A 13,951-nucleotide genomic window follows, 5' to 3' on the forward strand; every position below is an offset into this window, starting at 1 on the left:
AGAGAGACAGAGACAGACAGAGACAGAGACAGAGACAGAGACAGAACCTGAGGTTGCCTGGTGTCCATATGTAAGTATACAGACATGGTTACATACCTGCACATATATGTACCTGTATACACAGGAGCGTAAACATAGCACACAGAGAACTTTTCTTGCTTCTTTTCTTGCTTTAAAAATGGTTTCTTAAAAAAGACAATTTGGTGATTAGAAATAGTTGATAGAAGCCAAAGAGGAGTGAAGCTGCTTCTAGCCTGGTAACTAGAATGGATGCTGATTTACTTGTCTAGGGATGAAACTGGGGACCATGCTTTATGCCCACTAGCAGAGACAAACTGAATTTCAGGTCTACAAACTAGTATAGGAGCAGATGACCAGATACTAGAAATATAGGCAGGGAACATAAATTAGAAATTGAAGTCTTCTCTATAGACTATAACTGAAGCCGTGAGGACAGACAAGAGAACTGTGAAGAGAGGAAAGGACTGAAGATACTCCTGGGAGGACAGATGGTTAAAAAAAGAGAAATGGGCTCAGTGTGGTGGCACACCCTTTAATCCTAGGAGGCAGAGACAGGCAGGTCTCTGTGAGTTGGAGGTCAACCCGGTCTGTAATGTGAGTTCTAGGCTAGCAGGGCTACACAGTGAGACCATGTTTAATAAAAATGAGAGTCAGGGAATGGTTGGGTGGGGTGGGATTCAGCTGTGTAGGAATGGATGAAAGCTGAAATGGTGTTAGCAGGTAGTAGTTTAGCTCAGTAACCAAGGTTCTTGCTTAACATGCATCAAGGTCCTAGGTTTGATTCCCAGTTCTGCCAAAACAACAACAAAAAAACCAAAACAGTGTCAAAGCAGCTTGAGGGATACATGTGGATACAGTATCAAACACTAGATAAGGGGGATCCACACTCTGATAAGTTGTACATGGTAACTTATCAGTGTAAAAGACAAGGGTAAAAATTCAGATTACTGTGAAGTCTAGTGAGTGTGTGAAGAGAGGAATGAGGTTATAAAATTATAGGAAAACTCCCAATTTCGCAGATTTTTCAGATTAAGGGGTCATTGAAATAAATTGTTTTCGTCCTAAATTACTCCAGTATTTGCCTGCCTTTCTATTCTGTTTTGCGTATATGATGATCTATCTTAACTCAGTATTCAGAGCCCTGTTTTCTTTTGATTATCTAGAAATGTATCAGATTTGAAGTCTTAAAAAGTTTCTGTCCTGTCTGTGGTTATGGTTTAATGGGCTGAATATTCATGAATACTGATTTTTATCATCTTTGATTTTCTTCCAGAACACAATTTTCCCATCCCAAATCACGAATGAGCATGAGTCACTGGTGATGGTGAAGAAGCTTTTTGCTACTTCTGTCTCATGTATAACATATTTGAGGGGCTTGTTTCCAGAGAGCTCTTACAGAGATCGCCATTTGGATGGTAAAGTTGAATTAAATGATTGATTTGGCTAGTGTCCCCTTTTTCTACTCAGAAAGACAAAGCTTCCCTCTCTCACAGTGCATTAATTCTAACTCAGGGCGTGTTCTTCAAGATCAATTTACTAGTTCACTTTGCATTTTAATTTTGTCGTGTGTGTTGGTTTTACTTACAGGAACCATTAACTTCAAGTTAGCTATCAAATGAAAAAACAAACTTGTTGAGCTATGTCTAGTAATTCTAAGCCATTCTTGTAAAAGTGAGAACGAAATCTATCTTAATGTTGAAGATTTACATTATTTTGTGCCTCAGTTGAATTTGTTCTTTGAGGTATATTTTGACCCTGAGGAAATTCAAAGGAATTAGGTGGGAAACATTTCACCTATTAGCATATATAAATATGTACAGGAGGCATAAGTCCACTTGTTGATTAGCATGGTTATTTAGACAGTTATTTTAATGAGTTAAGTTTTGTTTTTTACAGTAACCTACCTCTTCATTTTATTGTTATTAGTGTGCACATATTTTCTTGTAATATGCTATTTTTTCCAAATCTAATTTGAAATTTCTCATGTTTATATTTAATGATATACCATGGCTTCATTCTAACTTAATTTTCTTACGCAATATTGATTCTCCAAATCAACAGCAGTGAGTGCATGTTTGCTCTAAACAAAGAAGTACAGTACTTGTAATCATGACACCTTCCTTCATGTTAATCACTCCTTTTAACTCAGGAGCTAAATCTGTAAGATTTAGTGTGTTTTCAGGGAGCATATAATTTGTTTCCCCTCCTGTTTGGAACATGGAGTTATAAAAGAAGGCATACTTTGGAAATTAAGCATTTTTTGTATTTCAGTTGCTACTGCTAACATTGAAAAACAAAACAAAACAACAAAACCCACAGCTCTTACGTCAAGAGATAGAAGAGAGAGTTATTTCTAGGTCCAAAATGTGAGTGACATGGGCCAGGGACACAGATGTAGGTTGCTGCCAATGCCATATTCCATGTTCTAGTATGGAAGAAGTTTCATGAAGTTCTTACAGTAACAGAACAAAGAAAGTCATAGAAAGTCAGGGTACAGCCAAGTGGGGAAATCTCTCCTCTCAGTCTCGAGTGCTGTCTGCTGACATTTCCAGCTTTGGTGTTGGTGTAAGCTAGGGAGTCTGTTGGTACATTCCAAAAGGACTCACCTAATATCCATAAGGATGTTAGCTCATACACAGAGTTAGGCAATAGCTGGCTATGAGGAGACTAGAGATAGCCCTACATAATTTGTAGTTTAGCTCTGAACCTGGAACATTCCAATTTTCCATAACCACTGAAGCCTTAATCAGTTAGTCAGCCTCATGAAGTATGGCTTCTCTCTAGGAGCACTGCCTCACACTGCCCTAGGCACGGAGGCAAAAGCATTGCTCAGAGTCCCATTTTTGTGTGTGACTGTTTTAGTAGATGCTGGTCTTCTTTAATGTATTTGTATTTAAAGTGACATGTCACAAAATGCTCAATGTTTGTATGGCACTCTTTTTAACAGTCTAAGTATTTTGTCAAAGTAGAATAATTTTCTATTCCTCAACAATGGTGGAAGTGATGTTAATTTTAGCATAAGAAAACGATATGAAAAGATAGAGGACTCTCAGAGCTGGTGAGATGGCTCCGCAGGCATAGACGTACTTGCTGCTGAACCTAATGATCTGGGACCCATAAAATGAGGCGAGACCCCTGTAAGTCATCTTCTTCTGACTTGTACACACGCAGTGTAGCATACACCTTTCCACTGCACACACACGTATGCAAATCCATACATTTATAAACACCTGATGACTTAAGATGCTCTATTAAATCATAAATGGGCCAGTGACTTTATACAGATTTCTGTGTACACTTATGTCTTCCTTTCTTCCCTCATATGGGGAAGTGGGAGATCTCACATGGAGATGTTTGAGAATAACTTACACATTTGTGTTTAATATTTTTTCATTAAGAGGGAAAATAATAAAGAATGAAATCAGGAATGTGTTAGTTGAGATGGTCTCTGTGATACCTTAGATTCTTTAGAGAGAAAGGGATAAGTAAAAGAGACCAGAGTGGGAACCTGCTACACTGTTTCAGAACGAGGACTGAGGGAACTACCCACATAGGACTCATGTGTAAAGTGGGTGTTTAAACATCAAATCATGCCATGCAGTGGTGGTGTAGACCTTTGATCCCAGCACTCAGGAGGCAGAGGCAGGTGGATCTCTGAGTTCAAGGTCAGCTTGGTCTACAGAGTGAGTTTATGGACAGCTAAGGCTACACAGAGAAACCCTGACTTGAAAAACACAACAAAAACAATAACAAACAAAACAAAACAAAAAACAAAGAAAGATAGAAATATAAGTCATAAAACTAAATTTTACAAATAAAAAATAAAGGAAATGCCTTATTTAGCATGGAGTTTTCAGTATAACAGTGATGTTTCTTTTTTTCTAGACCTCAGTTTAAAAATTCTCCGGGAAGACAAAAAGTGTCCTGGGTCATTACATATTATTAAATGGTAAGTAAATTCTGTAAAATTGCCCATTAAACTTTATTTTCTAAAATCTTTTCCTTAAACTACTTTTCTTAGTCCTCTTTCCTGAAAATTATAGCAATTATTCCGTATTATTTTAAACTATTGATTTCATTTTAGAAGGAAATGGACTTATATAAAGAAGAAAAAAATCCTAACTGCAATTATTCACTATATACCTATGTGTTTAACTACCATTCTATGCTGGGAAGAGCGAGCACACTTCTGTGCTTCAGAGCTGTCTGTTATTTATAATATTCTATAGATATATGGGAATGGCTTGGGGTTTTAAAAGGTGGTTAAACAGAATAGGCAGAATGATTGTTAATTTATATACTGCAAAATAGAAGTGCAAACTAATTACATACTTGGATTTATTTTTTGGCTGTTCATATGGGCTAAAGTGACGTTGGATATTATTTCTTGACAGGATTCAAGGTTGTTTTGATGCTTTGGAAAAGAAATACGTAAGAATTTTTGAAAATTTACCTCCAAAATAAAGACTCATCTTTACTCTTTAAAAAAGTTTAGACATTTTATTTTGTAGTGTTTAACAGTGTAGCAGTGCTTGCTTTTTTATTTATTAGTCGATTTTCTTTTGTCTCTGTTGCCTCACTGTTGTCTCCCTTACATCAATTAGAAATGAAAGCTTCATTCTCCTTTTTATATACGCATATCTTTTTTAACCACAGAATTTCCTTTGAAGTCACTGGACAAGATCCACAGGATGTGGGTTAAGGAAGACAAGAATCTGGTAGTTAGCACGTTGAACATGTTCAAAATAGTGGTGACTCAGTTTGCAGATGGAAAAGAAGAAATAGTTAAATAATGAATTTTTATGTATTTTATTTTGTTAATTATAACTCCTGAACTTTTAAAAGGCACAGCCCAGATTTTAAGTGCATATGATCTCTCATGCTTCAGTAGACACGTATGAAGAATGTGAAGAATGAAGGCTCAAAGCCTGGCTGAAGAAATGAGATGCCATCTAAATGAAACTCCTGCTCCTGTGCTCTCTCCATTTCCCCCTGTGTTTTTACTTGTCAGCTCCACTTTAAGAAATGTTGCAGTGAAGAAGCTTTCCATTGCATTATTAATGTAGTCATAGGTTCCCTCATTCCTCCCCACTCTTGGGTGAACAGTTATTCACATTCATTCCATTTTGCCCCAGAGGGATACAAAGATAAGACAGATAAGGGAAGGGCTTAGAGACCATGACAGAAGGTGAGTGTTGCTCACATGAGGGCTAATGATTGCTAGTTATCTACTGGTTCAGCTGTACCTGTTGCTAAATTATCAGTTGTCTGGGGTCTGGGTTGAGAAAGAGACACTGCAGGATGAATTTGGCTTTTCCACAGAGGGATGGATCAGCCTCTGAAGGACTGAACACCTAGAAACTTTTCATAAGCTCTTTATTGTTACACAAAAGGCACTTTTAGCAAGACAATTTCCGCATAGCAAAACCTCTTATCTGATGTAGGAGTTGTGTGAAGGACGATTACCTAAGCAGTTCTCAGTCAGAGACTTCCTGGTTTGCCAGGTATGTCTTGGGACTAAGTTATACAAAAACTCTGAATCCTTCAGAAGAGCAACCCATAGATCTCAGCTCACAATCCTGATCAAGGCCATCCAGTCTGTGACAAGACCCTGTTTCTTAAAAAGAAGAAAGAGGAGGGGGAGGAGGAGGAGGAGGAGGAGGAAAGCAGGTCACTGGTGGCATAAGCCTTTAAACTCAGCACTCAGAAAGTAGAGGCAGGGCTCTGTGAGTTTCAGGCCAGTGGGGCCTACTGAGTGAGTAGGACTACCAGGCCTGTTACATAGAAACCCTGTCTCAAAAAAACCAAAGAAACAAAACATAGTTCAAGTAAAACCAAGTTTCAAGTAGCAAGTGACCTTGGAAGATGTTCTGTTGAAGAACATGATCTTACTAGTTATGAAATTCTGGGTACTTTATATTTTATGGTAAATTTGAATTCTTTAGGCACATATGTTAAATAATTCTTACAAAAAGAAACTATATAAGTTTCCCTATTGTCCCTCTCATCTCTCACAATTCAAGCTCATGGACCACACTACATTCTTTCAGAATCTGAACTCAGATCATGTTATTCTTTATGCCTAAAAATTTTCCAGGAATTTCAACAAGTGTTTAAAGCTGTTTGCACCATCAAGCAGGCCTGAATGTCCCTGTTGATTTTCTAAGACACCCTCCCTCACTCCCATGCTCAGGCTACGCGACGAAGACTCTCTAGGATGCCAGTTCCGTGTATCTTTGCACATACTGTTCCTCTTGCTCAAAAAGGTCTGTCCCATGGCCTGCCTAGCTCCATCTTGTCCTGCCGCTAAAATTGTCCCTTATTTGAGGGTTCCCCTAACACTGTGTGTTGTTTCTTCACAGCAGACCCGGAGTATAACCATGTGGCCATGTGGTCTTCTTACCATTAGCTCCCCTTACTAGTCAGCATGCTTCTTGAGATCAGTGGCTGGCCACATTCTTTCTTCTTTTAATGTGTCAATAATGTGTTAATACTTTCACTGTGTGGTCATAAAATTCAGTTATATGCTAAAATAGCCACAAGGTGGCACTAAAGTTTTAGTCAACTGCTACAGAATTATGGTCCTCAAATATTTTATATTTAAGAATTTATCATAGTGTTGATTGTATCTCTATGTCTGTATATTCAATATTCTTTAAAGCTGAGAGAATGTACTTGTAGTTTTGTGGTATATAGAGAGGCACGAGTTTGGGAGGTACATCAGACTGTCTAATTTGTTTACTTTGCTTGGTAAATTTTAAAAGGAGTACTTATTAGGGATTCTTGTGCTATATTTAATTTTGAGCAATAATGAATTGCTTTGCATGTCTTTTGGTTCCCAAATTAGAAAATAAAAAAACTTTTTTTTTTTTTTTGATAATCCTTCTTTTGACCCAGTAAAGCCAGTGTTTGTAATAGAAATTGATTGAATGGGTGAATTAGTTCCTTTTTCTGACCTTCTGAATATTTTCTCTCTGAAGTAATATTTGAATTAGTCTCTATCAGACATGTCAATACTATAGTAGAAACATATAATAACAGCAGTTTTCTTTTCTCTTGAAGCTACACATGGCAGTATTAACAGTAAGTACAAACTTAGAGACCAAGTCTCTGTCTCTACATCAACTTTTGGCAAGTAAAGCATTTAAACAGTAGTCTTTTCCCTTCTCACTTCTTGAGATTTGTGACATTTTAGCATTTAAAAATTGGATATATCAGAACTTTAGTAAGATATTATAAATGTTCAGTATATTTCTTTGACATGTATATTATTATATGAGAGAACATGCCATATGAGAGAATATATCATATTAACTCTTAGGATTTAAATATATTTTTAGATATGTAACAGATTCAAAGTTTTTTGTTTTGAAAGTTTTGTGGACTTTTTTTTTTGAAGTTTTATATACCCATGGGTATAAAATGATTGTAGAAAACTGAGATACCATTGATAAAATATATTAATTATTTAAATAGTTATGGCATAACAAATTAAGAATTTATTTGTAGTTCAGTCATATTAATCACAAATACTTTACATCAGTTATAAACTTCATTATATTTAGTGTTCATAGAAAGTTCTAAAGATTCCAAGTTTTTAGTAAAATAAGAGCTCATCCTATCTCTAGCTAGAAATATGCCTAGCTGGTACTCGGTACTCAGTTAACACAGAACAAATTAAACTCTTTACAAAGACAGTGTATTCAATGAGTACCAATCAATAAGTCTGGAAATTAAGTGCTTTTTATTTTCCCTTAAACAGCTTTACACAAATCCCAAGGAACCTGAGGTAAGGTGGTAGTGTATAGATGGTAGTGTATGTATACTATATTTAAGTATGTTTATCTGAATTGAGGCTGTAGATTATGTTACTAGACTAGTACATAAACTGAGCAATACATCATGAACTTTATGTTTCATTATAAATGAAACCAGTCTTTTATTATGAAATTTGTTTTAGAAACTAGATTTTTTTTAGAAACAGCTCCTTTAAAATGTTTTAAAAAACCCAAAAACCAAAAAAAAAAAAAAAAAAACCAAAACAGTTTAGAACTGAGGCTATTTTATAACATGTCAATATTAAGATTCTCCTAATCATAAATGTATAAAAGTAATTTTATTTATAATATTTATTTACATTTATTAATATATAATGTAAAAATAATAAGCATTTACTAATGTATAATAATAATAAAGTACATATTTAATTATTTGTTTATGATCTTTTGGAAAAGTAAAAGCTACAGCATTACTCTGAGCTCTTTACCACTGAATGCCCTCTGTTGATGCTTTCATAAACGTTGAGAGCATTAGATCTTACCTCATCTTTAGATTCCTGGGCTTGACTCCCGCACCCTGCTGCTTTTCAGATCTTTTGTGAAATCCTCTTTGGCTCACGGTACTAACTTCTACTTTTTCTAAAGTCCTTTCTAAGCAGAGTCCTGTTTAACCCTCTGGGTTGATTCTTATATTTCCTAAGAAGATGAGGATTAGGAGTTCCTGGGAGAAGCGTGTTGTTTTCTAGCTTGTAGAGTGACTAGTCCTGCCTAAATACGACATAGTTACCTGTGCCACTTCCATGGCCTTCCTGCCTGTGACAGGAACACAGAGTGAGAAGCCCTTTGTTTTCTCACCCTGTTTTGTCTCTCTCCTAGCTTTCTTCTCTTCTTTTCCCCTTGCTTTGAATTTTACTTCTCTAAGCCAGTGGATTTAGTCTAACTGGCGACATTCAAAACTAAATTGTTAAGTCCTTAGTATTTTCTCTGTGCAAGATTGCAAATAACCATGCAGGCGAGGAGAAGAACTCCTGCACACAGTGTATAGCAATTCCTTAATGCCCAAACTGGTCTTAGGTCCTGTTTTCTGAATCTCTCTCCCCTTACGCTGTTTCTAGAACCCACTATGCAGCTGAGAATACCCTTGGATTTCAGATCCCACTGCCTTCACCGAAGGCCCCAGTTGTGTATGTACAGTATTGAGATTACAAGACAGCACCATGCCTGGTTTACTGAGTCCTGGGGCTGGAACCCAGGCTTTGTGCTCTACTATGAGCCATCCCGATCTTTTTCTTCTAGTAAGTTTCAAAATGTTTTTTTGTTTGTTTGTTTGTTTTGTTTTTTAATTAGGACTGATTTGTTTTTCTCATTCTTATTATGTCTCCCTATGTACACACATCTCCTAGTTTGAAATCTGGTTAGTTTTGGTGCATGATGTTTTATTTGTTTGCAGTTTTTTTTAAATAATAAACTTTATTTTAAAAAAGAAATCAGTAGTTTTAGAGGTAAAACTTGAATTTACCTCAGGAAAAATCTGACAATGAGAATAAAGTGGCTAAATTAGTTTTGATGCTAACATATAGAATAATGCGGATTTGAAAAGAGAGTGTTTTGTATGATAAGTTTCAAGCTACTCATGACCCAACAAAAATATTTTGAACACTTACCATTTCTTCTCTGTGGTAGCAATCCCTAAGTGCTACGATTTCATAGTACACATCTGATTACTAAAAAATGGTAGAGTATTTGAGTCTTTTAAAAAACTCAAAACAAAGTCAGTAATTGTATTAGTACTTTCCTGTTGCTCCGATAAAATGCCATCGCCAAGAGCAACTGAGAGGAGAGTTTATTTTGGCTTACAGTTCCAGAGAGGAGTTCCTCATGGCAAGGAGGCATAGCAAATAGCAGGTAGGCAGCAGGGGCAGTAAGCCGAGTGCTCACATCTTCAACCACAAACCCAAAGCAGAGAGCAAACTGGAAGTGGAAATGAGGTTATAAACTACCAAAGCCCCCAATGACACACTTCTTCCAGCCAGGTTCCTCCTACAGGTTCCACAACATCCCAAACAGTGCCACCAACTGGGGCCAAGTGTCCAAATGTTCTGAGGGACATTTCTCATTCAGATCACTATAGCAATGATTATTACAGTTTCACTACTATACCAATTCTTCACTGTTCATAGTATATAAAAGCATGCCCAAGGTTCCACTGTTTTATGGCTTGGCTGCTGCCTAACATCAAGTCACTGAGAAAACTGTATGGCTCTCTGACCTCATTCTCTTAAATAACCATGAGACAACATTTTCAGATCAACCTAATCTCAGGCAGTTATTAATCCTGTGCCAACAGCTTGAGTCATCACTGAAAGGATAACCTCCCCTAAACAAAATGGCACAAAAAATAACAGTATTAATATTTACTAGGAATAAAAATAAACTTTCCACTTGGGACTAAAATTTGCAGCACTCCTATCAAGAATATATCAAGTACAACAGTTGAACCATAGCTTAGATTCAAGAGTTTTTTCCTAATTCAGAAGCGGACAGAATTAGGAGCCATGCACACAATTATAGTACAATTTGCATTTATACTTTTGTTCTGATTGCTGTTGTGAAAGAGAACCGGAAAACTAAAGCAGTAAGACTGACAACGAGCTTTTCTACAAGCACACACTGAAGTGTGGGGGGCAAATAAAGCAAATAAATCTTAATTTATAAGATTTATAATTTACTATAAACTGTTAAGAATTAGTTATGAGTTGAGGCAGTAGAGGCACACACCTTTAATCCCAGCACTCAGGAGGCAGAAGAAGGTGGAACTCTGTGAGTCTGAGGTTAGTTTGGTCTATAGAGCAAGTTCCAGGGCAGCCAGGGCTACATAGATAAACCATGCCTTGCAAAACAAAACAAAAGCATTACATATATGAGTTTTATGAACAGTGCTACCATGTGTTTCATTGTCTAGTCCTTTGTGCCTATTGGAGGTGATCACACAGTTTTAATTGTCCGTTTCACTGAACAATAGGTGATCCTAAAATATGTGTTTAGAGTTTTTTTTAAAAAAAATATTTATTTATTGTATATAAGTACACTGTAGCTGTTTTCAGACACACCAGAAGAGAGCACCAGATCTCATTACGGATGGTTGTGAGCCACCATCTGGTTGATGAGAATTGAACTCAGGACCTCTGGAAGAGCAGTCAGTACTCTTAACCACTGAGCCATCTCTCCAGCCCCAAGACTTTTTTTTTTATTTATTCATTTGTTTGTGTGCTTGTTTGGTTTTGGGTTTTTGAGACCAAGGTTTCTCTGTGTAGCCCTGGTTGTTCTGTAGACCAGGCTGTCCTTGAACTCACAGAGATCTGCCTGCCTCTGTCTCCTGAGTATTGGGTTTAAACCTGACCTAGAGACTTTTTTTTTTAAAGCTTGTCTATTAGAGACCATGTGTGTGGCACATACCTATAATAGCAGCACTCAGGAGAGGCAGGAGGATCATTAATTTCAGGTAAGCTGCACAACATAGAAAAATTCTATGTCAGATGTAAGATGAAATTCTACTTGAAGGTGAACTCTGTGGGTTTTGTTTTGTTTTTGTTTTTGTTTTTGTTTTGTTTTTGTACTTAGCACTGTTTACAGACATAAATGGGACAGACCAAGTCTCTGACCTCTAGAAGCTTATATTTATATGAAGAAGGACAAACAATAAGTAAATAGAACTTAGTACAAGTCATTTAAGGTCGTAATGCTATGAAGAAAGTTTGAAAGGTGGTGTGCTGGTCAGTGATGAAGTAAAGATGATGGAAGGAGGCTCAGATACCCGGTTTAGATTGACAAAGCCATAGGAAACATCCCTGGGGGCTGGACTACTGTTGGAGCTGAGAAGGAATGACGAGGAGTCAGCTTTTCCAGATCTGGGCAAGCCACAGAATATGACAGGTAGAACAGCACTGAGGGCAGCACCAGGTTCTGGAGTCAGACCACAGCTCTACCACGTACTCGCTCCATCAATACTGACAACAGTGATGCTACCTTAGAGTGCTGGTGGCATGATCCAGAATATAGACACACTGAGACCCCAAGACAGGAAGTGTTTACTGGCAGAAAAGAGACCCTGGATCTGTCTTGTAAGTGAAAAAGGGAAACGGCAGAAGAGCTAAGTGGAGGAGAGGTGAGGAGGCAGTGTAGGCTTTAGCACAAGGATAGTGAGAGGCTGGGGAGCAGTGACACGCTTTGATTTGTACTCAGAACGTTTCTTTTTGTTGTAGTCCGAGGAATTGGACTCAGGCCTTGCCTAGATCCTGCCTGACCCTTGCCTTTTTTTTTTTTTAATAACATTATTGAGATGAATAACTCAGTATGTTACTCAGATTGGCCTTCAATTGTGATTTCCCTGCCTCAGCTTCCTGAGTAGTACTCCCTGAGTGGAAGCATATGTAATCTGTACCTGGCCTGGTTTGTATTAAAAACTCTTGGCTAGAGAACAGAAAATGAAGATCACATGGATGTGTGATTCACTTTGGAGACAGACCTGAGAAGTCTTTCCAGTGACTTGGAATAGGGAGTGAGAAACAGTTTGAATTCTTGGTGAACTTACCAAGAATTAACACTTTAAAATAATTATTCTTTATATTTGTATTCATTTGTGTCTACTTGACTGTATGTGCATTATGTATGTGCAGTGCCCTTAGAATCCAGAAGTGGGTGTCAGATCCCCTAGAACTAGTTCCAGGCACGTTTAAGACTCCCAACTCCTCTGTAGGAGTAAAAAATGCTCTTAACCTAAGCCATCTATCCAGCCCTGGGATTAACATCTTTTAAAAACAGTTATATATCTCAACAGTAAAACAGCTGGTTTGGGAATCAAATAATAAAAATATGACCAAATACTTAAAGATCTCTTTTATTTATAAAATGCATTCCCATAGTATTAAGAGGCTAGAGTTGACTAGAAACAAGGACAGGTAAGAAGAATAGGCATTGTTTGCTTGGCAGGACAATTATACTTAGCACTGGGTAAGAGAGGACACTATGTCTAGCCAATCTGGAGTGAACCTGTTGCTCTTAGGCACCTGCAGCCACCTCTGATCTGACCTATTTTTTCTATTGTATTCACAGAACAGCCCCCTGCAAACAGGCTGAGCAGTTATAAAAGCAATTCTCTTTAAACACTAACTCATTACAATCAATCTCCTTAGGTCTAGGCAGTATGAGCTGATTTCCAGGACTTGATCACCTGTGGTTAAGTTGTATACTAAAGATCAGCAAAGCTGTGAGCTCAGATCTTAGAGATAAGTAACAGGAACGTGAAAACTGCTTTTGATCAGTCCAACATCCCCATTTCCACATTGTCAGATGAATGAGGGTCATAGTCTGTGTTCTGATTTCAATTCATATTCTCTTTAGCACCTTCAGCTCTGTCTGCAAACTATAATTTATTTAGGTAAACAGTTACTTTTAAGCATTTTAAATTGTTCGCGTGCATGTGCACGTGCATGCTTGTACATGTGCAGATGTGAGTGGCAAGTGTATGGAGATCAGAGAACAACTTGAGGAGTCAGTTGTTCTTCTGGTCAGGGTTCTTGGGATAAAACTTGGGTTGTCAGGCTTACAGTGTAAGCACTTATATCCTCTGAGCCATGTCACCAGCCTGAAAGAACTATTTGAGTTTGTTTTTAATGAGGAAATTTGTTCTCTATATTCCAGCACATCCTTACCAATGCTGAGAGCAGATAGCAGTAATAGATTCTAGTGAAGAAATAAAACTCAATCCCCTAGTTCCTCCATCCCCTTACTTCTTCCCTAAATTACCACAGCGGCTTTCTAGGTGTCCTTATGCTAGATGTCCTATGGCTTCCCTGTATGTGTCCTTCCTTCCCTTTTTTCCTTTCTTCCTTCCTTCTTTCCTTCCTTTTTCTTTTTCTTCCTTTCCTTCCTTTTTCTTTTTCTCCCTTCCCTTCCCTTCCCTTTTCTTCCCTTCCCTTTTCTTCCCTTCCCTTCCCTTCCCTTCCCTTCCCTTCCCTCCCTCTATCCCTCCTTCCCTTCTCTCCCTCCTTCTCTTCTTCCCGGCATGGCCCAGGAGAGCTTTATATCCCCATCCACAGGGCAGTGGGAAGAGAGGAGGAAACCTCAAAGCCCCCTCCCAGCCGCAGATGTCT

General features: G+C 37.7%; 1 protein-coding gene across 2 annotated transcripts in view; it reads left to right on the top strand.

The window, feature by feature from the left end:
• The window catches only part of Hormad2 (HORMA domain containing 2), an 89,591-nt gene that overhangs the window by 12,545 nt on the left and 63,095 nt on the right, over positions 1-13,951 (top strand). Inside the window, exons 3-8 of one of the 2 annotated variants that reach the window (XM_021211013.1) lie at positions 1,295-1,436; positions 3,038-3,158; positions 3,907-3,970; positions 4,416-4,452; positions 7,084-7,104; positions 7,784-7,810. In XM_021211013.1, the coding sequence (XP_021066672.1) occupies positions 3,143-3,158; positions 3,907-3,970; positions 4,416-4,452; positions 7,084-7,104; positions 7,784-7,810 (165 nt within the window). In that variant the 5' untranslated portion in view covers positions 1,295-1,436; positions 3,038-3,142. The remainder of the gene's footprint in view (positions 1-1,294; positions 1,437-3,037; positions 3,159-3,906; positions 3,971-4,415; positions 4,453-7,083; positions 7,105-7,783; positions 7,811-13,951) is intronic. The other variant, XM_021211012.1, reaches the window with a different exon arrangement.

Source organism: Mus pahari, chromosome 13, assembly GCF_900095145.1.
Source record: "Mus pahari chromosome 13, PAHARI_EIJ_v1.1, whole genome shotgun sequence".
NCBI lineage: Eukaryota > Metazoa > Chordata > Mammalia > Rodentia > Muridae > Mus > Mus pahari.